Source organism: Actinia tenebrosa, unplaced genomic scaffold (assembly GCF_029948245.1).
Source record: "Actinia tenebrosa isolate PJP-AT-01 unplaced genomic scaffold, QUT_ActTen_1.0 PGA_scaffold11__36_contigs__length_13525064, whole genome shotgun sequence".
Lineage (NCBI taxonomy): Eukaryota > Metazoa > Cnidaria > Anthozoa > Actiniaria > Actiniidae > Actinia > Actinia tenebrosa.
In genome coordinates, this window is record NW_028292571.1 from 1,311,150 (window position 1) to 1,337,214 (window position 26,065).

The following is a 26,065-nucleotide window of genomic DNA, read 5'->3' on the forward strand; positions in this document are numbered from 1 at the left end:
ATGAGTAAACAGATACTCATTTATCCAAGAGAAACTGTATGATTTCATTCTGTTAGCGGAGAAAAGGAGCAAAATATCCCTAGGGCTGCTGCCAGGAGAGCTTGTGACTCATCCATCAGGCACGGTATGTTGAAGTACTAGTGGCGAAAAACGATTTGGTCAGTGGCTTCCGTGATGTGTGGGAACCTCTGAGTAATGTTCTTTATGATTTCCGGAAGGAAAGAACTCACAATAAAAAAATCCTTGACTTTGAATTGAAAATCTGTAATTATAGTCAACGAAATGTCAATAATTTTGAGATTTCCTTGTATTATATATTTTTTCTGTCAGCAATTTGTTAAAGCTGACTGTTTCGAATTCTCACCTATTTAACCGCAAACGGATATTCATGCTAAACTTCGAACAACCGCAAGGCACATTATTATTATTACAACAATCAGTATAAATGCAGGCGGGGCAATTTTTATCATCCTAAAGTGTTTTTTTACATAGTGATTTTTACCATTGAAAAGTTCAAGCCTATGAATAGCTCAGTAAAGAACAAAAATGTGAACCTCCGCTTTCCGGTCGTGTTCGGGTGTGGCGAAGAGCGTATGTAACGCTAAGAATGTTAGCAATGGCTGCACGCATGCGCAGTAGCCCGTCATGTCTTGTCACTGAAGCTCAATGCAGAAGTCACATCAACAGACAGTAGCAGTAGTCGGTACTCTAACCAAGATGTTTTCTGTTTTCATACTCTTCGCTCTCTTTTATACCTCTGTATCATTCAATATTGATTTGAATATTCCTGTTGTGAGACAAAGCGACCAGACTGGTAGTTATTTTGGGTTTTCTGTTGCACAGCACCAGTGGTTCAACTCGACGTCGAATGCTTATGAAAACTGGTAAGCGTCGCGCGGCTTGTCTTTGGATTAACTTTACACTACGACTCGCTATTTCCCAAGGAAGGAGATGATTACTTCATGTTTCCTTTGTCTCACTGCTATCTTTTTTTATTTTATGTGGTTGTTCTGTTTAGGCTTCTAGTGGGAGCGCCTAAGGCGAACGTAAGTGTAATGCTCGCTCAAAACATCGTGAATCCAGGAGCAGTTTACAAATGTAGTTTGAAGGAAAACTCATGTGAACAGATGCCTTTTGAAAACAGTGGTAAGAATTCTCTTTGTCTGAACAGCCTAAACGTTTAGGTCAGACCTGTTTGTATATGTATAGTGATATTTAAACGGCTGTTTGTTGTTATGGGAGATTTTTATTTTGATTCTAAGAAGCGATTGGAGTAAACCAAACGAAGGCAGTGATCTTTTGCTTACTTTAGTGTGGCAAGGTCAATATTTGCAAATTATTTCAACAAGTGCTTTTTGGCGGTAATTTTCTACCTCTCAACCTAATTGCAACCGTACATCATTAAAAATTTAGCTTCGTGGTAAAAAGGGTTTCCTCGCCACGATTTTGTTCACATTCTAGCGTAGCTTGGGTTTAAATTATTTCGCGTGATCATGATATATAAGTGTGATGTTATATACAGGTCTAATAATGCTGATCAAGTGTAGTCCCAGCCTTGATGATCTTAAAATTTGAAAAACGCTCAAAGCCTCAATCAAAACAATATCATCTTTCGACATGGGGCAAGCGTTTAATTCGGTTAATCTTCTGATCTCACTGTTACCTACGCTCGTTTAAGAATGCTATTGTTTTGGAATCAGTTGACATGGAATGTTCATATGTTTTATTTAGAATGTCGAGTACAAACATCAAAATTCTAAATATTTTTAAGTTTTCCAAATGATTATTAATCACAATCTTTCAGTTCTAATGTTTTTCGTGCTTACAATAATGCATTTTTCTGTTTTGTTTTTGAATAACAAAAGAATAAGGTTCTTTTTTTAAATTTAGGTTTTTTAAAATTTATATTTATAATTAAGATAAAAGGTAAACAAATAAAGGAGAAAACCAAATTTTTGGAAGAGTAATTCGGTTTTTAAATGCATACATGTATTTATATAAAAACTGAAAATTTTATCCTAATTTGAATTTAATCCATATTTATTCCCTAAAACTCACAAAGGTAATGAGGACGTTGGTGGTAGTGTCATAGAAGACAAGAGTAACCAGTGGTTTGGTGTGTCACTTTATAGCTCAGGACGTAATGGAAGAGTCGTGGTATGTACAACCTTGTATTAATTATCAACTTATCCTAATGTTTTCATCAACACATAATATTTCGTGAATATAGGGTTTATGTAAAAAGTAATCAAAAGGAATTAATTTACCTATGTTATTTAATCAACTTGAAATCTATTGAATTATTAGTACAAGGATAAACATGTGACTGTTTTATAATATAACTCTTTTAAATCATATTAACCCAGAAATACTACCGAGACCCTGGACTTTTAGTACTGCACATCCACTAAATTCATGTGTAGAAAGGATGTGCGTGAACAATGCCCGTGAACATCCTTAATTTCAATAGTTGTAAAACAATAGACAGTTGTAAAATTCTGTTTTTGTGACTGTATAATCATAACCCCTGCTGTGAAGATATTTCTTCCATCATCAACCACAGACAATATGCAATTTATTTGCTGGTTTATTTAACAATTACTTCTACAGGTGTAATTATCGTTGAAAACCTAATGTGATCTGTTTATTTATTAATGTCACCAGGCATGTTCACATCGTTATTTGTATAAAGGACAGATTGCCAATTATCACATGTATCCAGGGAAATGTTACTCATACATGGGAAGCTTGTCGAAGGAATGGGAAAAAACCCTTTATGAAACATGCAGAAATTTAAATGACCGTAAGAATATGACCATTTAAAGTGCTACTATGACGAAAATCGCTCAAACTTGGATTCAGCTGAAACTTCCTAAAAATACTCTTTAAAGGTCCAATAATCACTGTATGAAGTGTTTTCTCAATATTCAGTACGAAAGTATGATATTTTTACGATTATTTTTTGGAGTCTGTGACGTCATACACTCAACATCAAACATTGCTACATATATTTCTTTGTATATAAATCCTTAATTTATTTTATTCCTATGAAGCCCAAAGGGTGGCTAATGTGTTTATTTCACATTACTTGTGACTATAATTTATATTTTGGGGTGTTTGGGTATTTCTTTCTCCCTTTACTACTGATATTTTGATCATAAACTACAAAGAAATGTATGGAGCGATGTTCGATGTTGAGTGTATGACGTCACAGATTCCAAAAAATAATCGTAAAAATATCATACTTTCGTCCTGAATATCAAGAAAACACTTCATACAGTGATTATTGAACCTTTAAAGAGTATTCTTAGGAAGTTTCAGCTGAATCCAAGTTTGAGCAATTTTCGTTGTAGTAGCACTTTAAGTAATATATACAGTATGAGTGGCCGTGTTGTGTCCGATATACAAACTTGAGGTGTAGCCGAGAGTTTGTATATTGGATACGACACGGACATGAATACTATAGATTACTTATCAAACGTCTAGGTTAGTTCCTTTGTGTTTCGCTAAAATTTTCAAAATAAAAGTGATTCTGGCCAAGAAAATCCATCTTAAAGTTTATGCAAATGAACAGGATTATGTATCTGATTTACAAAACTCTTCACGGTCGTGATTTCTGTTGTGTTTTCCTCATGAATTATTAATGAGTTTAATAAAAATTAATTACAGTGCAACTACTTACTTCAACCGAGGCCACTTTGATGAATTTTCTACAAATTATTCAATAGTGTTTAAGTATTTAGACAATATTTTTGCTGCAAAATTTGAATTTAGATATTCTTCTGTTGTTCAGATCGACAAAACTAAATGATAAACAAGAGCTTGTAATATATTTTCTTTGCAAATTAGAGATTTGTATCACCAAAAATATAGAAAAAATAGTAAAGTATGACTTCAAATACGACAGGAAAGCAAATTAGAAACTGTATAAAACACAGTCTTTATGATTACAGCGGCTTGTTTCTTCCAGACAACGAAATTATCAGGCTGACACTGTTAGATCTTATCACTGTGTTGCTATCACATCATTTGAAAACATGGATATAATGTATGGTATGTTCTTATTCTCTTTGTTGTTTTCTTGTATTATCACAGAGGATGCCTCAAAGCAGACCCCAGGTGTCTCAGTAGCCTCCTACACAAGATATCAGTATTGTCAGATGGGAGTCAGTGCATTGTATCTTCCTGTAAGTCCTGTGTGTAGCCCAGATAGAAAAGATGTGGTATATATGGTATGGGTTGAAGCATAAAATACAGAGAGGCCAAGAATCAGTCAATAAAAAAGACCCAGAGCATCCTTCTTAAGGGGAAAAAGCATTCAAGTCCTTTTTTTAGGAAGGAAAATGAAGATTTAGCTTTTTCCTTGAAAAAGCCTGGCCCATGAGTGTTTCCCTTCCAAGAACAGCAGCTGTCATTCTTATTACAGTCAAAGGACATGAATCCTGCCTCCCACTAGACTGTATACATGATGCACCTTTTTATTGCTAAAGAAACAGTTTTCACAGGATGTGACTCGTAATGTTCAATGTTTCCCTGCAACAAGACTTTGAATTGAGGAAAGCTATGCATGTTACATAATTTAGACAGCCCACTGTCAGAATTGCAATTTGAGTGTCAGTGAAACTCGTTTTGCTGCCAATGTATGCATCCTGTAGATACCTAGCAGTGCGTAAATTATACTAATAACATGCTTTTACTATTGATTCTATTAATTTTCAGGAGATCAAAACAACAATGTTTGGTGCACCTGGGTCTATGAATTATCAAGGTACAGTCATATCTTAGGGACCCTTTATTTCTATGGGCATGGTGAAGGCTGGTGGGATTCAGGAGGGGTGGGGGTGCACCTGGGTCTAAGAATTATCAAGGTACAGTCATATCTTAGGGACCCTTTATTTCTATGGGCATGGTGAAGGCTGGTGGGATTCAGGAGGGATGGGGGTGCACCTGGGTCTAAGAATTATCAAGGTACAGTCATATCTTAGGGACCCTTTATTTCTAAGGGCATGGTGAAGGCTGGTGGGATTCAGGAGGGGTGGGGGTGCACCTGGGTCTAAGAATTATCAAGGTACAGTCATATCTTAGGGACCCTTTATTTCTAAGGGCATGGTGAAGGCTGGTGGGATTCAGGAGGGGTGGGGGTGCACCTGGGTCTAAGAATTATCAAGGTACAGTCATATCTTAGGGACCCTTTATTTCTATGGGCATGGTGAAGGCTGGTGGGATTCAGGAGGGGTGGGGGTGAACCTGGGTCTAAGAATTATCAAGGTACAGTCATATCTTAGGGACCCTTTATTTCTAAGGGCATGGTGAAGGCTGGTGGGATTCAGGAGGGACGGGGGTGCACCTGGGTCTAAGAATTATCAAGGTACAGTCATACCTTAGGGACCCTTCATTTCTATGGGCATGGTGAAGGCTGGTGGGATTCAGGAGGGGTGGGGGTGCACCTGGGTCTAAGAATTATCAAGGTACAGTCATATCTTAGGGACCCTTCATTTCTAAGGGCATGGTGAAGGCTGGTGGGATTCAGGAGGGACGGGGGTGCACCTGGGTCTATGAATTATCAAGGTACAATCATACCTTAGGGACCCTTCATTTCTATGGGTATGGTGAAGGCTGGTGGGATTCGGGAGGGGCGGGGGGTGCACCTGGGTCTAAGAATTATCAAGGTACAATCATACCTTAGAGATCCTTCATTTCTATGGGCTTGGTGAAAGCTGGTGGGATTTAGGGGGGCACATAAAAAAGTATGGCATTTCAGTGGGCCATCCCAAAAATAATTAGCTAAATAGAAAATTTATTATTAAAATAATTTATCTTGTTTTGATAGGGGGCCACATAAAAAAATTGGTAAGGGGTCATACATTTTTTATAATTCACAAAATCCCACCAGAAACCCCTCCTATACACACAAAGGTAGAGAAACTTGTGTATTTGAAATGTTGAGGATGACCACAGAAGTCACTTAGTTGACATCTTACAACAGTTTTCACCCCTAAATGGTGCTTAGTGGTAAGGTACTGTACCCTGAAAGAGAGGAAACCTAGAATGTTTTACATTGGAGTACACCTCTTCTCTTGGCGTTTATGTAGACTCTTTTTTCCCCTCCAGGTGTCATATTTTACAAGCAGAGAGGCCAGACGAAAGCCAAAGAGATGCAGAACACCTCATCTGCATTGGGCTATCAAGGTCTGTCTACAATGTGTTTATTTTAACCTTGTCAACAAATACAAGCTTGTATAAGTAGCTAGTTGTAGGTCTTCTTCACAGTTGTCAGGGAAAAACAATTCTTATTCCTAACGGGTTAATATTTTTATTATAGGTTTTTCAACTTCATATGGTTCTTTCTTCAAACCAAAACAAGTTGGTAAGAAAGTTATGCTGAAAAACTTGGCTTCATTTTTACTGTACTCTTTTCTTCGACTCAAATTTACTAAATTATTTCTTCAGTGTAATAAACTAAGATGATTACACTTAGGTCTAAAATTTCTATGTCAAGTTAGATAGGTCATAAGTTTGAAAAAATAAGAACTTCCAAATGAGAACTCCCAAAACATTGCAAGTATCTATCAATTCCAAATTGTATGAGAAGATTTGGGGATTTTGTGTTTATAATACACTCAACAAAATTGAGCAACTTAATTGGGACTCTACAGAGTACAATATGGGATATAATTGTACTCCTCTTGTCCAATCAGAATCAAGTAATTTTGTGTATTATAAGTTAGTGTACCTATTATCCAACTATTCAAATTAGAGTAGAAATAATGCAGGAGAAATCCTTGAGCAGATGCAAATATCCTAACATGTTCAACAAAATACTGCAGACTTGAAGAAATATCCACCAATATTCTATGCCCTAAAATGTCTAATAAGATCTATATTTCTTTGAACAATGGTTTATTTTCACTTATCCATTTGATTATTCTTTTTTGCAAAATTATTTTTTATTTACTGTTTTCAATCATTTAATTGTTGTTCAGATATTGTGACTGGAGCACCACGTTTTAATCACTGTGGAATGGTAAGTCATTATTTTTGATGTTTCCTTGCTAGTTTAATGACAAACATACCATCATTAGAATCTCGATGTGAACACTACGCAGACATCAAAACAAGCTGTAACTGGCTCCTGAAACTTGTACATTTGTCATCTAAAAAGTTAACATTTTTCAATTTCAAACAAAACCACCATTTATGTTCAATTTTATTTTTAGCCAACAAACATAATCAGTCTAGCTTCCTTGTTATATCACATTCATTCCTGACTTCTTTCCCCTTCCTACATACTACACTTCTAGACTTGTTGGATGCTGTATTGCCTCCAAGTTACAAGAAAAGGTTCGCACTCATTTTACTATAATGTTAATATCTTTGTAATTCATAGTTCAACATTGCTTTCCATTTTCCTACCAGGCTGTAGTGTTTGAGAGAGGTAGTGGTATCTATCCAGACTATCACCCCCGTAGGGTTATTCTTCCAACTGAAGAAGAGGGAAACCCACAACCTGGCTCAGGATTTGGTTACTCCGTTGCTGGAGTAGATGTTAACAATGACAGGTATAGTTATTGCATGATGCTTCAGAAAATCACTCAGGAAAATATTGCCATATTTATCTTAGTCACATACAGTAGCCTAAAAAAACTGTAATGAGAACATGAATGGCAACATTGTTTGTCATTTGGGAGGAAGGAGTGGATATGCCAAAAAAAAAAAAATTGAAAATTATGCTGAAAATGATAAATCTGGTCTGGTATCCTAAGAATTTGCATTCTGATTGGCTGCCTGAGTCTTGTCATTTACTATCTCAGCCCACAGTCCGGTATTTGTGCACACATGTGACAATGATGGATTGCAATATTGTTAGATGTCAAAAGAAGTGAAAAGATAAATGGGAAAAATGACTAATTTTTTTGCCATCCTAAAGTCGATCCTGATTGGGAAAATTGTGCTCTCTGCCTTGGAAATTGGCCTCAGCTTAAGCTTAATGGCCTCGGATCTGGATCTCCTGGCCAGTAAATTATACCTATATTATCCCACTAAAGCCTCAAAGTATAGACCCATTATTCATTTTGCAATAGGCCATTTGACTACCTCTACCAAAATCCTTGGTAAAATTTCTTTCGTATTCAAATTTGTATAAATCCTCGTGAGAATATCCTCTGATTAATTAATGACACTATAATGCAAGTGGCCTATTGGAATCAGTTCTCATTTTTTATCAGTTGAGTGTTATTTCTTTGTTGCTACTAGAAATGAGATATATGGTATAGAAGAGAATAAAATGACAAATTTGAAATTTATGTAATATGTCACCGAGATGGCTTCAATAACTGATTGCAATATCTTGTTTGTAATACTAGCCTGACAGATGTCCTAGTAGGAGCACCTTATTATTCTGTCAAGGATTCACCAAACGAAGGAAGAGTGTTTGTTTATATCAACAAGGGAAATGGAGTGTTCAAGAAGGAGATGGAGCTAGCACCAAGTGTCAAGAGGAGAATGGCTCAGTTTGGACATGTTGTAGCAAGAGTGGGTGACTTAGATCAGGATGGCTATGAAGGTACATTATGGTAGCATGGGTGGCATACACTGCTAAAGGTTCGGGTCACTGGTTCGAGCCCTGTAGACACCATTTTTATATTGAGTTTGTTTGATGTGTTGTTCTCTCCTATGCTACAAGAGCTTTCTCCGGGTTCTCCAGTTTCCTCCCTCCGTAAAAATCAACATGTGAGTCAAGTGTTGTGTGCATATTGAATGTAGTAGTATTGAGGGTGAGTGAATGTGTGCCAAATTGGAAACAGGCCCTTTTAAAATGCTGTATTTGACACACACTTAAAATAAAGATTATTTATTTATTTATCAATGACTTTAGCATGTAGTACCCATGGCTGCAAATCTATTTTCCAGCTCAGTTTTTCTGAGAAGAATTTCTATTTTCATAGATATTGCAGTAGGAGCTCCATATGAAGATATGAATGGCGTAGTTTACATATTTAATGGCTCTGCTGATGGGCTCTCCAAGAAGCCTGCACAGGTATAATTTAATTTTGGGCCTTTTTCGCTTGCCAACCTTCTTATCTATTGACTGAAACAATAGAGTCAATGTAATGTGACACATTCTATGGTTCATATGTACACTTATGAGAACCAAAAGCCCATAAAACTCACTTAAAATGTTACCTAGGGCGGAATAGAAAGAAAATCGCATTCAGGGTTTTTTGTAGGTGCTTGGAAAGATATTAAAGATGTGAATTGAGTTTCTGAAACTCAACACTGGTTAGAGCATCTGAATAACAAACAGAAGGTTACAGGTTTGAATCTTGGCTTGATGTTTTCAAAGTAAAAGTCACAAGTCCTACGCACACTCAGTATGGAGCTCAAAACCTTTTTTTCAGGAAAAATTTGCTTGATGAAATTCACATCTTCAATATGGTATTTGTTACGTTAAAAAAGATTCCCCATATCTCTGTGCAGAGGAAGGAAAAAAGAGACTGATAAACTGCTGTTAGTTTTAATAGTATTGTGTTAAATTTGTGATTTAGATTATAAAGTCTTCAGAGCTGCCTCAGAAGCCCAAAACCTTTGGATATTCTATAGCTGGACGTCTTGATTTAGATGAAAACGGCTACCCAGGTATAAAAATAGAAAATAATTTTCTTTGAACTTCAGGAAATATTCAATACTTCAGTTGAAATTAACTTTTTATGGCTGGTTTTTTTTAACTAAAATAATATATGATGTGAGTGTCCACACTCTAGATGTATGGACATTCATTCATAATGAATTGGATAGAAATATTGTTTATTTGGAAGGAATATAATTTCATGTTTGACTAAACATTTTGAGATTGAGGAGTGAGTTTGACCAAAACAGTCATGTTAGTTGAAAGGAAATGAGGACAATTCTGTACCCAATTTACAGGCTTCTCCTGATTGATGTTTATTGTCTTTTTCCTCATTTATTGATAATTTGATAATCTCAAATAGAGAATCCCTTTATGATTGGGATGAAATATACCTACCGACACCCTACCAACAACCTACCATCACCCTACCAACACCCTACCAACATCCTACTGACAATCTATCAAGACCTACCCACAACCTACTGTCTCACTAAAACCTATTGCTAAGATATGTATTGTTAACTAACACGCTGACAACACTTTTAGGTCACATTCATAACCATGATAATACCAACATATTTATAATTGCTATTTCAGTTCATAAACTATATAATATTTTCCACAGATATTCTGGTCGGTGCCTATGAATCAGACAGCGTATTTCTGTTAAGGTAAGTAGTTCTCAGCACAGTAGTTCTCCTCTCCCATCTCTGTGGGTTTTGGTCTCAGCTGCAGCATGTATACCTATACTGATTTTAGCTGCCTTCCCAATTTCCCCCCCAGACTTTCAAGACTTTCAAGTAGTATTTTCCTCTCTTTTTTCAAACCAATCGGAACTAATTCAGACTGGTAAGAGTTTGACACTGGGAGACATGACAGTGAATGATGTTATGGCTGCAGTCAAAGAAACACTCAAATTCTTTCAGTTTGGACCTTGTGATTGACCTTGGATTACCTGTATTTAGAGTGGTGGCTAGAAATGAAATAACAGGCTTATAACTACTTGAGTGGCTTTGTACCATCATGTGATGGCAACCATGATAGGAGACAGAACAATTGAATCTGCTTTACATCAGAAAGAATAGGGAGGGTACATTTTTTATTTGGGGTAGGGCTGGGGAATTGGTAGTAAATGTTTTTTCAATGGTCATATGTGACCCTTTCAATTTTATTCAGTAAGAAATTCATGACCCATAATTATGCAATTTAGACAACTAGCTATAATTTAAGTCATCTGGGTCCGTCAATCAACTTTCCGACTGTCTGAGTTACTAATTTTTTTTGATCAACACAAAAACCCTGACAGTTTGGGATGAGTTGGTCAAGTAATGCTGAAAATGAGTGTAGCATATTCTTAATTAATAGTTTGTAATTGTTTGTTTTTTGACAGATCCAGGCCTATAATTGACATGCAAGCAAATATTGCAATTACTCCAAATCCATTTGACATTAGGACCAAAACCTGTCCAGTGTTGTATAAAGGAAAAACTATCAATACAGCATGGTATGTTGAATGACATCTTTAACTGTCAAGGAATATTTGACCAAATACATGGTTTCCATATTTCTGTAGTCCAAGGCATTAGTAAGTTAGACTTTTTCAATTCATTATCATGTGGCATTCTGGATGATTATAGTAGCACATTAATTGGTAACACATTTGCAGTATCTACAATACACATACACCATGAAGATATGATGAGATACCATATTTACCTGTATAAGGGCTGTAGGGCTTATTAAATTTTTGGGTTTCGTATGCAAATTTAATTGTAGTTGAATAGGCCATCCCCCCATAGAAGACCTCTCTTACTTACCTATATGGAACTTTCTCATCTCCCCTCTAGCTATTAAACTATCCTATCCCTTCTTTCTTTTTTTTTTAGTATGGCAATTCAAATATGCTTAAGTTACAAGGAAAGGAAAAACAAACTTAAAGATAAGTTAAGTAAGTATCATTTCACCATCAAGGGGCCTTCCATAGAGCAAACTCCGTGTAATGGTGGATAACTCATGAACTGCATGAATGTTGTTATGTGATTGTAGGCCTATTGTGTTCAAGCATGTTCATTGAATGAAGGAGTTATCTCCTCTGCTCTGACTACTTCAATAGATACCTTTGATTGCATACATACCATGATTTTGCAGTATGTCATGCTGATGGTCAACATTATCATATGAAGTCTACTTTTTTTAAATCTATAGTGACATCTCATGAGTGTCTGAATTCAATGCATTTTCTTCTAGGCATAGACTTAACTGTTGAGTCAGATGTTGAATATGTCCATCAATCCAGGACAAAAAAAGAGGCTCGTATAATGTTTATAGCAACAGGAGGTCCTATCTATAACAAGACTTTAACAAACCTGCCTGTTGATCCAACCAAGGAATGCTTTGTTGAAAACGTTTTCTTGAGGGTAAATACCAAGCCATTTATTTAAAAAATATATCGTAGTTGTGATAATATAGGAAGCAGATCTAGAATCAAGTAACATGTTGTCCTAATACATGTATGTATGGTATATATAGAAATATGTGTGTGTATATATATATATATATGTTGTATTGGTAGATAAAAATAAGAGATGTAGGCTACACACCTCCAGTTTGTATATCGTATACAACACAGCTGCTCATATTGTATAAATTATTTTAGTATATACCAACAGCACTTGTGTACTTACTAAGAACGCGCACGCTCATTGGTTAATCGGAGGTGAATATTGTACAATATTCACCTCTGAATCTCAGAATATTGAAACAAAATGGCATCTGCCGGCAATTGTTTTGCTACAATTTCCGATGAGGACTTAGGAATAATTATGTTATTTGGTATTTTTCTTTTTCCATTTTTGTAGGAGAATGTAGAAGATGTGTATCCTGATATAACATTCAAAATAAATTTCCTAATGCATGAACCCAAGACTCCACCCACAGCCGCCCCTGATAAAATGCCGTCCTTGGCTGGATATGCAATGTTGGAGGAGAAACATAAGAATTTTGTGACAGCAGTGGTGAGTACGGCTAGTGTAATGTTTGGTTATAATGAAATGTGACCAGGCTAATCCAAACATTTTACAGCTGGGTATTGTATTGTACTGTGAAAACTAATCTTGTAACTATCCCCATGAGAGTTAAATGACAAAGAAATGGCATCCATGTTGGAGGTATTAACAATGGAAGCTAATGAGAAATCTATACTGTAGGCAGTAGCTAAATACCAACATGGCTGACATGACACATATATGCAAATCAATCTGAATTCAAAAAAATTAAGTATTTGAATTGAAAATTTTCATTTGCACAATCTATCTTTGTCATTAATTCTTGTAGTATCCTACCTAAACAAATAATAATAATTATCAATTCTTTAATTCTACTAAATAAATAAAATTTGTTTTTTTTTAGCTGAAGTTTAAGAGAGATTGTGTCAAGTGTGAACCAAACTTAAATCTGGCTAGTGCAAGTAAAAAGTGAGTTTATGATGATTATGATGATTATGATTCATATAGCGCCCTTATGTGGATATAATCAAAGGCACTTTACATGGAGTTGTGAATGACAGATTGCTTTTTGTGCAATTTACGAGCATGAGAGATGGTTAGTATGAAGTGGAGGCACTGAGAGTGGTCACTGCCAGGGTTTCGTTTTACGTCCTCAGTGGTTCTTTTATGTCCCCCATTTACTGCAGGTTAGGAAGGGTTGGGAGACAGGGCCTACAGTTTAAAGTCCTTATCTGAGAAGACTTGAAGGTCTAACCATTTGCAGATATAATTACAAAGGCAGCACCTTCTCCTCAGTTATTTTAAGACCCTGAGTGTTGGTCCAGCCGAGGCTTGAACCACGACCCCCACAACAGACTGACGCTCTCACCAACTGAGCTAACCGGGTGGTGGTTATATTAGAATATTAATTATTACCTCTCTGAATTTGATTTACAAATCCTGATTAACCTCTTGAACAGCATCCTTTCTTCCCCTTTTTACTGTTACTTACTGTTCTGTTTTCTTTCCTCCCACCCCCCATCCACCACACTTATCTTTCAGTGATTGAAGGACTGATCAGTGTAAAATATAAAATCTAATGAATATTTAATTCAAGTCCTGTAGACAAATGGATAAGGGTGGGGCAGGGATGTGGGGATAAAATTAAAAGCTATATACTTGAAACTGTTCTCCCATGACCCTACTCTAGATACAATAATAATGATGATGATGATAAGTACAATAATATAATAATAATAATAATATAATGCAATGTTATTTTATGAGAGTAACACATTATAGTTCTTAAGCACAACTTTAACAATCTGGTTATTTGATCTAGGACTCTTGCAGTAGGAGCACAAGACTACCAACTAAATGTAACGATTTCCAATTCTGGTGAATCAGCTTATAACACAGAACTATTGATAACTGTTCCTGAAGGAGTCACTCAGAGTGCAGTCTATGATGCTAGTGAAAAACAAAAGGTACAGTATTATATATTAAACCTGAAATTAATATGAGCACTGTACTTCTCTCGATGCCACACAGGAACCCTGAGTTTAAGAGAGAACCAATTTAAGTAATTAAATATTGTCCAGCATTTGTTAATGTAATGTCTTTCCTAAATAATATGCAGCCATATTGTCATTGAATGGAACAATTGTGACCACTGAACTGTCAGTGTGACATTGCAAAAGTTATTCTACAATTCAACTAATTTTTAAGCCCAAGGGTAAAAAAATTTACTGGCACTCTGAAATTGTCTTTTTTCAATGATTTTTATCCTAATCAATAGCATTTAATATTTTGTTTCAGGATCGCTTTACAATCAGTCATCTTGTTACCTCTGAAATACTTAGTGATAACAGTTCAAAGCTTGTCATACCTGTTGCCAACCCTCTTAAGAATTCTGTGACGGTATGTTTACTTGTCCATTTCGTCCTTGAGCTCCCTTCTCCATGCACTTGTTTAATTTCCATTCTACCTTCTCTTCTTCCCCTCTCCCTCTTACTCCTTCCTTTTCATCTCCTCCCTTTTCCTTTACCCATCTCTTCCCACTTTTCTCTCTTCCCTTCCCTCTTCCTCTTTATTCCACTTCTTGCTATTTTCTCAATTGTAGTAACTTTATCTTTACCTTTCAAGAGCAAAAAGTGTTTTGGTTTCATACCTTAACTCAGTAGTGTAAAAAGCCATTAATTTATGTCATCACCTTATTACAGAAAAGATTCCAAGTTCTACTTAATACTGCAAGCTTCAGCAAATCACAAGATTTCTTAGCTATAGATTTAGAAGTAATGAGGTAATTACTAAAATATGACATTTTGAGATTTTAAACGTTTAATTATTTGATAAGCAGTATTTGATAAGCATTATTGGTGTTTGCTACTAGTGCTGCCACTCACTGCTACAAGACTGCCAATCCCTGAAGTCTTGATAGTTCAAATCTGGAGAAATTATTTGAATAGGGCTACCTGCGCAATATGATCGATGATTGCAAAAAGTGCATGAAAAAGATTTCAAATCATTTTAACATTTAAAAATTTGGTGTTTTATATTCACCTGAAATTTAGACCAGCAAATTAATTAGCAATTATTTGCCAAAGGGAAAATCGGGGAATATTTACTGAGACATGAGTCTTCAAGCGACGAGGTAAATATTCTCCATATTCACTGAGCCTGAGGCGAATAATTGTTTTAGCATATACCAACTTGTGTACAGAGTGACTTATTTTTATATACAAAAATTGAATAAAAACAAACAAACAGAAACTTTTAGTTTGCGTTACAAATTCACCCAAAACTTTTAGCAAAACTTTAGGCCATACTTTGTTGCCTTTTTAGTATTGATAGGAATGGCATTTACTTTCATTTTTTCAATTTTCTCATCGGAAATTGTAGCAAAACGATTGTCGGCAGATGCCATTTTGTTGCTGACTCAACATTCAGAGGTGAATATCGTACAATATTCACCTCCAATTAACCAATTAATCATATTTTGCAGCTCCAACAAAGAACCTGATAAGCACATGGCTGATAACAAGATACATTTAAATATTACTATTGTATCACGAGCTGACTTGGAACTATCTGGGTAAGTAACTCATTAGCTAATAGCATCAAAGATAAAAGACAGCTTTGGTGATTTTGAATGAACAAAAACTAGGCCTTTAGTGAGAATAATAATAATTATTTTTGAAGTTTTCAAACTCATTAGAGAATAATAAATATGAAAGACGGTTTTGATGATTTTGAATATTAAACAAATACTAAGCCTTAAGTTAGAATAACTTTTGATACTCACTGTTTATGAAGTTTTATCATAATGTGTGCCATCATTGGGCTAGCGTCTTCCCCAAAAGTTCCCATAATGCACTGCCTCATGAATTTAATAAATATGGTAGGTAGGCTTTAAGGCTGTTTATTGTGTATTGTTCTATGCACAGAACTCTCAATGAGAACCCAGAGAAAAATCCTTGTAAGAAGGGAAAGAACAACACATGAAACAAACACAACTCACATGCTAGATCAGATGGACTCAATCATTGTCACAAGCCCTATGATGGTGGGATGACAATGCAGTATAGAGCACCTATAATACCATGTAACATTAATCCTAATAAAGGCTACTGTACAACTGATGTATAACAACCAATGCACTAGCTTTTTATACCTGTGATACATACAATTGTCATGCATTGATCAACTAATCCTTCCTCTGCTCATGATAACAGATCAACCAGGCAAGAACAGATTTACTATGGTGGAGAAGTAGTTGGTGAAAGTGCAATGGTTACTGAAGAGGATATTGGCAATGAAGTCAGGCACACATATATTGTAAGTATAGGATGCTACTGTACCCCATTTTCACATCTTATTTAATTCGTAATTAAGGCAGGGATTGATGAAAAGTCATCATAGCATAGGCCCCCCTCCCCCCCAAGTCCCGGTTAAATTGCTGTTAGTGTCTGGTTTTGAAGGTAACCTGTTTAGCATGGGTGACCCTACCATGGTCAGTAGACTGTGTTCTCACTATCATAAATTTTAGGTCTGGGAAACACCGAGACCATCCCCATGCTGTAACCATTTCTGTAGCTACACGCTGTGTCATACAAAAACTGGTTCCAAAGACACACAATGCTATAGTGCAGCATTAATGTATTCATGAATAATGCTATATTAACTACTGATTAATGACTTTTTATTTGTTTGTTTATAATTATACTAAAGTTCACTCCCTTTCAATACGATAAGTAATAATGTGTATACTCGTTTCTGGTCCAGTATATGTATCCTAAAAAATCTAGTGCATTCTAATTCACTGCACAAGTCTGTGGTATTTTTTACCTCTGTTTATGGTCCAATAACCTGTGCTACAACCACCTGTGCTCACATGGAATAACAGATTGTTAAACAACAAACAGATATAGATGATTTCCAAGATGCAGGAGTGCTTGCTCTTGCTTGTGTTTGCTCTTAAAATCTTGCCCAAAAATACCTCGTTTTCTATTCTGAGCACCTGATACTAATTCCAAAGCACTCACACATCTTAGTAAAGATCTATTGCAAAACAAATCAAAAAGGAAAAGTCCTCTACCTAAAGTTGGTCTGGACAGGCAAAGTGTTTCCCTATCCATGCAGACCTCCTGGCTGTGGTAAATAACCTCTATATCATTCTATGGTTTTTCTATGCTTAACAGGTACAAAACCTAGGACCAGATCTTGTGCCTGAAGCAGAAATAGTAATCAATTGGCCTTATGAAGCACCAAGTGGAAAACACTTGCTGTACCTCATGGAAGTCATGGTAACTAAGACATGCATTATATAAATTATTGCAATATATATTATAATAATATGTATATCCCAGTAAATACATGATGTAAAAGGTTTATCTGCCATTTTTATCCTGGCAAATAGAAGGTGACTGAGATTAAACTTTGTGATTGACAGGTTGGTGGAAGAGGAGAGTGTGAATTCTTGCCGAATCAGATTAATTTACTTAACCTTTTGGTAAGTACAGATTGTTTGGTAATCAATACTACAAAACATGATACAGCAACAAAGAAAGCATCAATTTTACTTCAAAACAACCTGATCTGATCAAGCGGTTCGATCAAGCTGATCCAAGTGAGATCACTGACTCACACATCAAATGGGAATTTAGCATTTTGAGTTTTCTCAAGTTTTCATCCCTCTACAAAACCCAGTTAAATGCCTCTCATGAACATTTGATGCTGAGTCCAGGAATCACACCTGAGACCCCAGAGTTGAGAAGTGACTGTATTTATTATATCCTTGTTTAGTGTTATAGTGGGCATATGGGCCTTATGGCCCAAGAGTGACTTTACCTTATAGTGAGTGAGTTGTATCTAAATAGTCTTACAGTGCGACTACTCCAACCAAAGCCACCTCGACAAATTTTCCACAAATTAGCCAATTAAAAGTAGGAATCTGAACAATAGAATTGCTACAAATCGGACAAATTTCCATGGGTTTACACAGTTGAGAAGACTGCCGGCACCTTTGTTGTCAAATATAAACGTGCTGTCGCATAGCAACATAGTGATAAGATCTAACAGTGTCAGCCTGATAATATCTTTGTCTGGAAGAAACAAACTGTAATCATAAAGACTGTGTTTTATACGGTCTCTAATTTACTTTCCTGTCGTATTTGAAGTCGTACATTACTATCTTTCTATATCTTTGGTGACACAAATCACTAATTCGTGAAGAAAATATATTACAAGCTCTTCTTCATGATTTAGTTTTACCAACCGGAACAACGGAAGGATATTTAAATTCAAAATTTGGAGCTAATCTATTGTCTAAATACTCAAACACTATTGGATAATTTGTGGAAAATTTGTCGAGGTGGCTTTGGTTGGGGTAGTCGCACTGTAAAACCATGGTAGATTTCTAATGAAAGTAGATAAACAAAGTTTAAATGAATCGGGTGTCTGATAAATACTGTATGTAAAACTGGTTCAAATATTTTTATTTGATCTTTAATAGAAAAAAGCAAAATCCCAAGCATCCAGAAATGCAACAGCTAGAGATATTTCAATACGAAAAAGAAGAGATGCTCAACCAGAACCAGAAAAGAAAGAATCAAAAGAAAAACGAGAAACGGCTGAGAAAGCTAAAGGACCAAAAGGAGTTGTTCTGGTAAGTTTATTTTTGTTCTTTAAGTTAGCATAAACATCTGGCTTTATTTCTTAGCATAACAGAGGTAGCCTTACTCAGTTTCTATACATTCCGTTTAGAAATGACAGACATAATAACACATTGCCAAAATGAACATAGTATCAGGCTATAGTACTATGTTTTGAAGTGGTTTCCACTAAGCATATATTTTCAGAAAACTTGCCTGCCTATGGATAACACTCTTACTTTGTTATTGAGAGCCTTGATTATTCTTGTCAATAGAGGATTCGTATGATCACATGCCAACCATCATGCCGCCAACGTACCATCATGTCCCTCTCCTTCTAGCCCACAACCATCATGTCCCTCTCCATCTAGCCCCCAACCAACATGTCCCCTCTCCATCTAGCCCACAACCATCATGTCCCCTCTCCATCTAGCCCCCAACCATCATGCCCCTCTCCATCTAGCCCCTCTCCATCTAGCCCCTCTCAATCTGGCCCCTCGCCATCTAGCCCCTCGCCATCTAGCCCCTCGCCATCTAGCCCCTCGCCATCTAGCCCCTCGCCATCTAGCCCCTCTTCATCTAGCCCCCAACCATCATGCCCCTCTCCATCTAGCCCCCAACCATCATGCCTCCTCTCTATAGATGGGGAGGGGACAAGATGACCAGTTATTGACTGCACAAAATCTCTACACTCAAGTCAATGGGAGTTGTTCAGAATAACTAATAATCAAGAGCTTGTTTTCCTACAGGACTGTAATAATACTCCCTGTACTCCAATTAAATGCACCATGAAAAGACTGACCAAAGGTGATGCAGTATCTTTTGTCTTGAGGGCAAGAATATGGAATGGAACTCTGCTTGAGGTAAATGAAGTGTCAGTCTATTAATCCCCCTTTTTAAATTATAAATTAGATTAACTATTGCCAATGGTTAATGTTTTGACTGTTAACAATGAAAACCATGGGGTTATTGTTTTGGTATCTAATTCATTGGCTCATACTCCAGAAAAAGGTTCAACTTGGGGTACCCTGCTAACCCCCCAATGGTATGACTCATCTGGTAAAATCACTGGCGTAGACCTCACATGCCATGATGATGTTCATGCAGTGACAATGATGTCTTGCAAATTAAAGCAATGTATACCTAAATATCTATTTTCTGATCGGAACAGGACTACTATGGCAAAGAAGTGGAAGTTGTTTCCAGTGCGACCGTCAAAACATCTGTTTCTTTTGTAAGAGAAGTTGATGAAAATAACAACAAGGCTGAGGTAGGTTGAAAAATTATTTTATATTATTATTCACATGCATGTATAAGATCTATATCACATATGTATGTCATTGTAGAAGGAGTTCCAGAGGAGAGGGAATGCACATGTCGTGATGTGAAAGTTTCTGCCAAATCCACACACTTTTCTTTTCTTTTATTCTGACATAATATAATATCTAGAATTTCTCTCACATTTTTGACCGTTTTCATCTCACACATACTTTTCACTCTCTGCTTTCTGTTTTCCTAGGTTTTTCACTAACACATCATAAAAGGCTTTGCACCATTGTGATGACAACCATGACAGGAGGCAGGAACATTATTGAATCTGGTCTAATCTGATTTACATGAGAAAGAATTCAGTTTCTCAAGGGAAAAAAGACTATCGTTGTGCCTCCTGTCATGGCTGCCATCACATGATGGTGCAGAGCAGGCCTCTATAAGTCAGAGTCTCTTATACTGGTATTAGGATAAAGTAAGTAATAATGATGACATTTCTTTGTTTCAGATCCGTACCCTGTTTTTCCCAGACTTTCCTCCACCTCCTTCCAAAAAACTAGCTTCATGGGTCATTCCAGTAGCTGTGGTTGGTGCAGTACTAGCACTTCTTATCATCATTCTCATCCTTTGGAAGGTAAGTATCACTGCAGACAATCTAAAATCAATAGCCATCTGCTTCAATATTTTTGCTAAGGAAAAATGTTCCTTGGTACGTGATTTGCTGAGACAGACATGGTGCATATTTGTTGTTTACCATTGGCACGAACAACTTTTAACTATAAGCAACATTTATCATGCCTTATATACACCTATTTAAAAAATTCTGGTGTCCAGAATTGCTGAATTGCTTGGGTATTGCTAAAGTGGAATTTGTGTGGGATTTTTGGGGGGGGGGGGGGGGGGGGGGGGGAGTTGCATGAAATTGTTAGGCTGGATGTCTAGGACAGAAGGATACTTCTTGTGATGGTTGCCTGTCATGAGCACCCAATTCTATATCTAAAGCTGTGCTTTGTTTTTAGCTGGGATTCTTCAAGCGAAAAAGGTTTGATGGAAACTTGACAGAAGCAGAGGGAGAGGCCATGTTAGATTCCAAGCAAGAAAAGAAGCCTTTTGATCATTAACTATTTGGACCATAGGAATCATTGGTGGCCTTGCTTGCCTCTCTCAATACGAATTATAGACACCAGAATAGAATGGAGGTATTCTAGTTCAAAGATGTTTTTCACAAGTATGTCTTATGAAAAAGAGCATTTTATCCAAGATGAATAAGACATTGATGACTGAGTGTTGTATGGAAATGACATTTGGACAGAAAAATACATATACATATCCATATGAACACAATACAACAGTATCATTTCAAGACTGTAGGCTGTAAAGAATTCTGTCAAGACAGTTATATTAAATTTTTATTGCATTATGGTTTGACATATAATTATTTTAAATACAGGATTAGCTAAAGTTCATGGTGTTCAGCCATACATGTATGGCCAGTTTTTAGGCTTTAGGTAAGCTGTAAATAGCTGGGACTTCAATACTAGCTTCAAAGTCATCATTCATTTTCATGTGCCAGTATTCCAGTGCCATGGGTCAGAATTTTTGACTTCAACAAACAAGATGCATTGTGGTCCAGCTTGAGTACAACAACACTATATAAGCAATATTTGTACACTTAGACTGCAATGCACCATGTTTGCTCTCAGAAAACATCTATGTTTATTGTTACGTTTAATTTCAGACCAATTTGTCACCACTTCTTCATGAAACAGTTTTTAACCAGTTTGAATTCATGCAGCTTGCAATCTTAAGATTGAATTTTATCCCTGTTTCATGTTACTGTGAGGTGTGGTGTAGTGTAGTGTGATGGTATATAACTGTGTGTAGGTCAAGTGAACACACATTAAGCAGGATTAGTAATTTATAACATTTGTCAAAGTTTTACCTTCCTAAAAGAAACTAGTTTCAAGCTTTATAGTCAGTAATAGCAGATCATAATCTCCCCTACAAGATGTAAAAATGACTTGATATGTTAACTAGAAAACATTTTGACATAAATAGCAGGGGTAGTTATAAAGTGTTTTAATAAATGTACATAATGTGCCGATACATTATAATCTATAGTTAGGTACATTAATTTTTTTGGATTGTTGGAATGTTATTTACAAATTGATTCATCAAAGTTCAAGTTTCTGTTGCAGCCCTAATTTTGCCCAGGACACAGAAACTTTAATTATTCCTTTCTGAAAATTTTAAAAAAAAATCTTAATAAATGATGCTTTAAGTAACAAAGATGAACAAAGAATCATTGTGTACTTCCAAGAACATTTCCAAAACTTGTTTAGCAAAATAAACTGTAAAGCTAGAAAAATCTAGATCTATGCAAGAAAAATATTTTCAAGTCTCCAAACTGGTATTCAACCGAGTTTGATAGTATTTAGTTATTTTTTTATTTTAATAATTTTGAAATTTTCATATACAATATAATGGTATGTTGTACTGCATGCAGAGTACATGTAATTTTTTGGTTTCAAATATAGTTCAAGTTTGCCGATTGTTTTATTTTTTTATGCTCATTGTTGAATCCATGGCCAAGAACCCAACTTTTTGTTCCAGTTTCATTGATTTCTGCTATTGGGTTATCGTTGTGTTAGCCTCTCTTTTCTCATTTCAAAAGTCATAGAGTGGTTTTCATCAACCAGTGAAACAAAAGTTACTTATTAGATGGTAATAGCCAGATTCAAACAATAGAAAACACAGGAGTTAGAGCGTAATAGTACTAAATACGATAGAATGTATTTCACATATTTATGAAAATCACTCCATGTCATGACTATTAGAAAATGTTGGCAGACAGATTTGTGTGGCATGATCGATATGTCAGGTTCTTGGTGGAGAAACCAATGCATAATAGAAATCTTTTAATGCTATTGTATTTTTATTACTAATCAATTGGCCACTTTAGAAACGAGTTGAGCACTGGTAACGAGTCTTTAGAATTAGCCTAGTTACAAAATAAATGCCATTACAAGAAAGAGTACATCGAAATTAGTAAATCTCTGGAGTTTCAAGATTTTGGGTTTCATACCTTTCGTGTAGCAACCTCCCAAGCATCTCAATAATTGGCTGCGTTCATAATGTATCTCAGAGGGATGGGGGGGTGGGCAGGTGAAAATTTGAGATGTCCAGAATAATTCTTAACACCCCCCTTAAAGTTGTGCAAAAAAATATGATCCCCCCAGGTAAGCAAGGCCTGTAGCTTCTTCCAAAAATTGTGCATCCCCCCCATTTTTCTGATAAGAATTTGCCCATCCCTCCTCAATTTCACTTGCCCCCCCTCTGCCATACATTATGAACACAGTCTTACAAAGAAATGTATGGTTACTGGGGATGCCGCTTGTCCTTACTAAACATACGTTTCATTCTAATTTTTGATGTTTTTGATTGCTTATAATTTAACTGTTTTAAAATCAAAGCCAAACTGCAGAAGCCTAGTAATTTTGATGTGCTCTTTTTCATCATGGGAATCATTTTCAAATAAGATTAATTATCAATACCTTCTACGTACTTGTTCCCAGTCCACTCATTTCTAAAGTGGCCAATACTTTACACATGGTGGTGTACATAACACCATTAAGATTGTTTTTGGTTTATTTTCTTTTATTGTTTTCAATTAAAGGAATTATAATTTATTTAACTACAATTAATATTGTACTCGTCGCCGAATTATTATTTTTCAAAAAGTAAAATAAAGCTATATTATATAAAACAATTTTGAGTCAAGTTTCTTACATGCCCTGGCCCATAAATGCAATTTTTCAATTAACAAATATTTGATTTTCTAAGTTTTTTCCTATTTTCGACATTACATCTTCTCGTCTTCCATTTTCCCCACTAACGCAGTCTTGAAGAAGTTGATTTAATTTCACTCTTAGCTTTTTTCCTGGGGCAGAGTGTAGTAGGCCTTGTCGTCCCTTCATGTCTGCCAAAACACCTCGACACAATGCATACAAGTTATGATCTCTACAGATACCATTACAAAGATCACTTGGGCTGTACTGCAAGCACTCTGGCTTGTTTGAAGGGCAGTTATCAGGACAAGTTGCTCCTGTAAACAAGTAAAATAAGCAAAGATATCATCACTGCTATCTGACGTCACAACTGCCATCATCATCACCAATTCATCATTCATCATCACAATCAATACATCCTCATCAACTCACCAACAAAGGAAAAAACCTCAATACATTCTGATACTGGTCAATACAGGAGAAATTTGTATGATTTTACAGCAAATAATTGTATGATTTTGTGCAAAAAATTGAGAAGTGCTGTAAACGAAAAGCCCATACCATTCATTTTCTTTGTCATCTGTCTTCGGTCAGCAACCAAGATATGCTCCATATCAAGCAGCACAACTTCACCCTTTTCATTGACACCAAAGTTCTCTGCCGAGGGATCACCCAAGTACAGCACCCAATCCTCCACCTCCCCTGAGCCTAACTTGAGGGCCAGTTTAATGAGATTTAGAGCGATCTTAGCACGCACTGGCCAAGGTTTTTTATCAAGAGACTTTAAGTTCTTGCCTACATTTTCAACAACTATTACTCTTCCGCATGCTCCATGAAATGTAGGAAAGGGCCAGCCATCTTCCTTGGGGAAAATCTGTATCAAAAATCACATGTGTATGTAAGTGCATGTTCTATTTAGCCAATGTCTTACAAAAAAACTATCAAAATAATACTAAAGGCCCAGGGGGGGTACTCTTGCCCGTTTAGGGTAGGGATGTGCCGCTGAGCTGGGCCCACTGAACCCTGACCCTATTCCAGACTAAAATCGCTGAAATTCATACCCTGTTCCAGAGCAAGATCACTGAAAATCATACCCTGTTCTGGTATTGCGAAAATGGATACCCTGTTCCAGACAGGAGAGAGCGTGATTTCATATACCCTGTCCCAGAGGGAGCATAATTTTATATACCGTGTTCCAAAGTAGAATCGCTGAAAACCATACCCTTTTTGGTGGCACGTACCCATGTAGTGAATATAGGGGAGTATCCCCCCCTGGGACTAAAGGTCATTTATAGTGTTCAGCTGTTTAATAAATTATGCTCAAAGCACAGATTCTTATAAATCTGCTAGTATACCTGAAGTAATATCACTTCTTGGTTAAGATGTAAAGCTGTACTTAAGTAAAGTTTCTCCTCTCCTGTTAAACCTTTTTCACTTTTGCTATAAGTTCCAATAATTTTTTGCAAAAGTCGGTGAAAAGTGCAGTCCATCCCATCATGTAACATTCTGTGAAAAGTTTAAAATTGAGGAAAAAATTGTTTCATGTTAATTAATTGGGTTGAGTGGTGTGTGTGTGTGTGTGTGTAGTACTTCTCACTCATCCCCTCCCCTCAACTACTATAAATAATATACGATTTTTAACAAGATCAGTTATGTAGGCTGCATGGAGTACAGGGGGGAAGGCATAAGTATAACTAAGCAAACATACTTTTTGACAGAAGTCTCGTTGGCTAAGAAAGAACTCCATACATTAGATTTAAGGTCGCAGGAAAGCTTCGAATTCATTCCTGAACTCGTGCAAATATGTCTATCAAATTCAGCTATTTCACTGGTCGAAGCAAGATACTTAACGACCACTTCCATGTTTTTCCATCTCCCATACATAACACCCTTTGTATACTCATTTGTCCAAAACCCATTGGTCTTTACGGTGATTTCACCATCTAAAATACTTTGACATAAAGAGGTATTGACTCCAAAGCAAGCAGGGCATTTTGAAAGTCCAATTTCATCTGCTGTCAAAATATGAGGGACTTGAAACAGCCATTCGACAGCCTTCCAACAAGTTAATCTGAATATAAACGCTGCTACTAAAAAGATGAATACTACTTGCTTCTTCCTCTGTCTTTTGAATGACAATGTCCGAATAAACTGTAAGAAATTCGGCCTCATAAACACGGCTTAATATTTCACAATTTTTCTTCTTCAAAACACGGTTATGACCAGGCGTTCTTGCCAAAAGCC

The 26,065-nt window shown here is 36.3% G+C and overlaps 2 protein-coding genes across 2 annotated transcripts; one reads left to right on the top strand and one right to left on the bottom strand.

Moving 5' to 3' along the window:
* Nucleotides 1-639: 639 nt before the first annotated feature.
* LOC116297962 (integrin alpha-6) lies at nucleotides 640-23,802 on the top strand. Its single transcript, XM_031706280.2, has 31 exons — nucleotides 640-884; nucleotides 1,019-1,146; nucleotides 2,063-2,157; nucleotides 2,665-2,803; nucleotides 4,096-4,187; nucleotides 4,720-4,768; nucleotides 6,112-6,189; nucleotides 6,323-6,367; nucleotides 6,984-7,024; nucleotides 7,417-7,559; nucleotides 8,364-8,563; nucleotides 8,946-9,037; nucleotides 9,546-9,636; nucleotides 10,254-10,299; nucleotides 11,019-11,132; nucleotides 11,515-11,576; nucleotides 11,876-12,045; nucleotides 12,487-12,642; nucleotides 13,037-13,101; nucleotides 13,955-14,099; nucleotides 14,431-14,532; nucleotides 14,835-14,914; nucleotides 15,617-15,706; nucleotides 16,347-16,449; nucleotides 17,313-17,417; nucleotides 17,564-17,623; nucleotides 18,626-18,778; nucleotides 19,514-19,627; nucleotides 19,936-20,034; nucleotides 20,542-20,667; nucleotides 21,053-23,802. Exons 1-31 carry the CDS (start codon nucleotides 667-669, stop codon nucleotides 21,152-21,154), a joined length of 3,303 nt encoding a protein of 1,100 aa, XP_031562140.2. The 5' UTR covers nucleotides 640-666; the 3' UTR covers nucleotides 21,155-23,802.
* On the bottom strand, nucleotides 22,935-26,029 carry LOC116297963 (divergent protein kinase domain 2A). The gene is made up of 4 exons (XM_031706283.2): nucleotides 25,530-26,029; nucleotides 25,177-25,327; nucleotides 24,383-24,695; nucleotides 22,935-24,138 (listed from the first exon to the last, which is right to left on the bottom strand). Exons 1-4 carry the CDS (start codon nucleotides 25,991-25,993, stop codon nucleotides 23,849-23,851), a joined length of 1,218 nt encoding a protein of 405 aa, XP_031562143.2. The 5' UTR covers nucleotides 25,994-26,029; the 3' UTR covers nucleotides 22,935-23,848.
* Nucleotides 26,030-26,065: the final 36 nt, after the last annotated feature.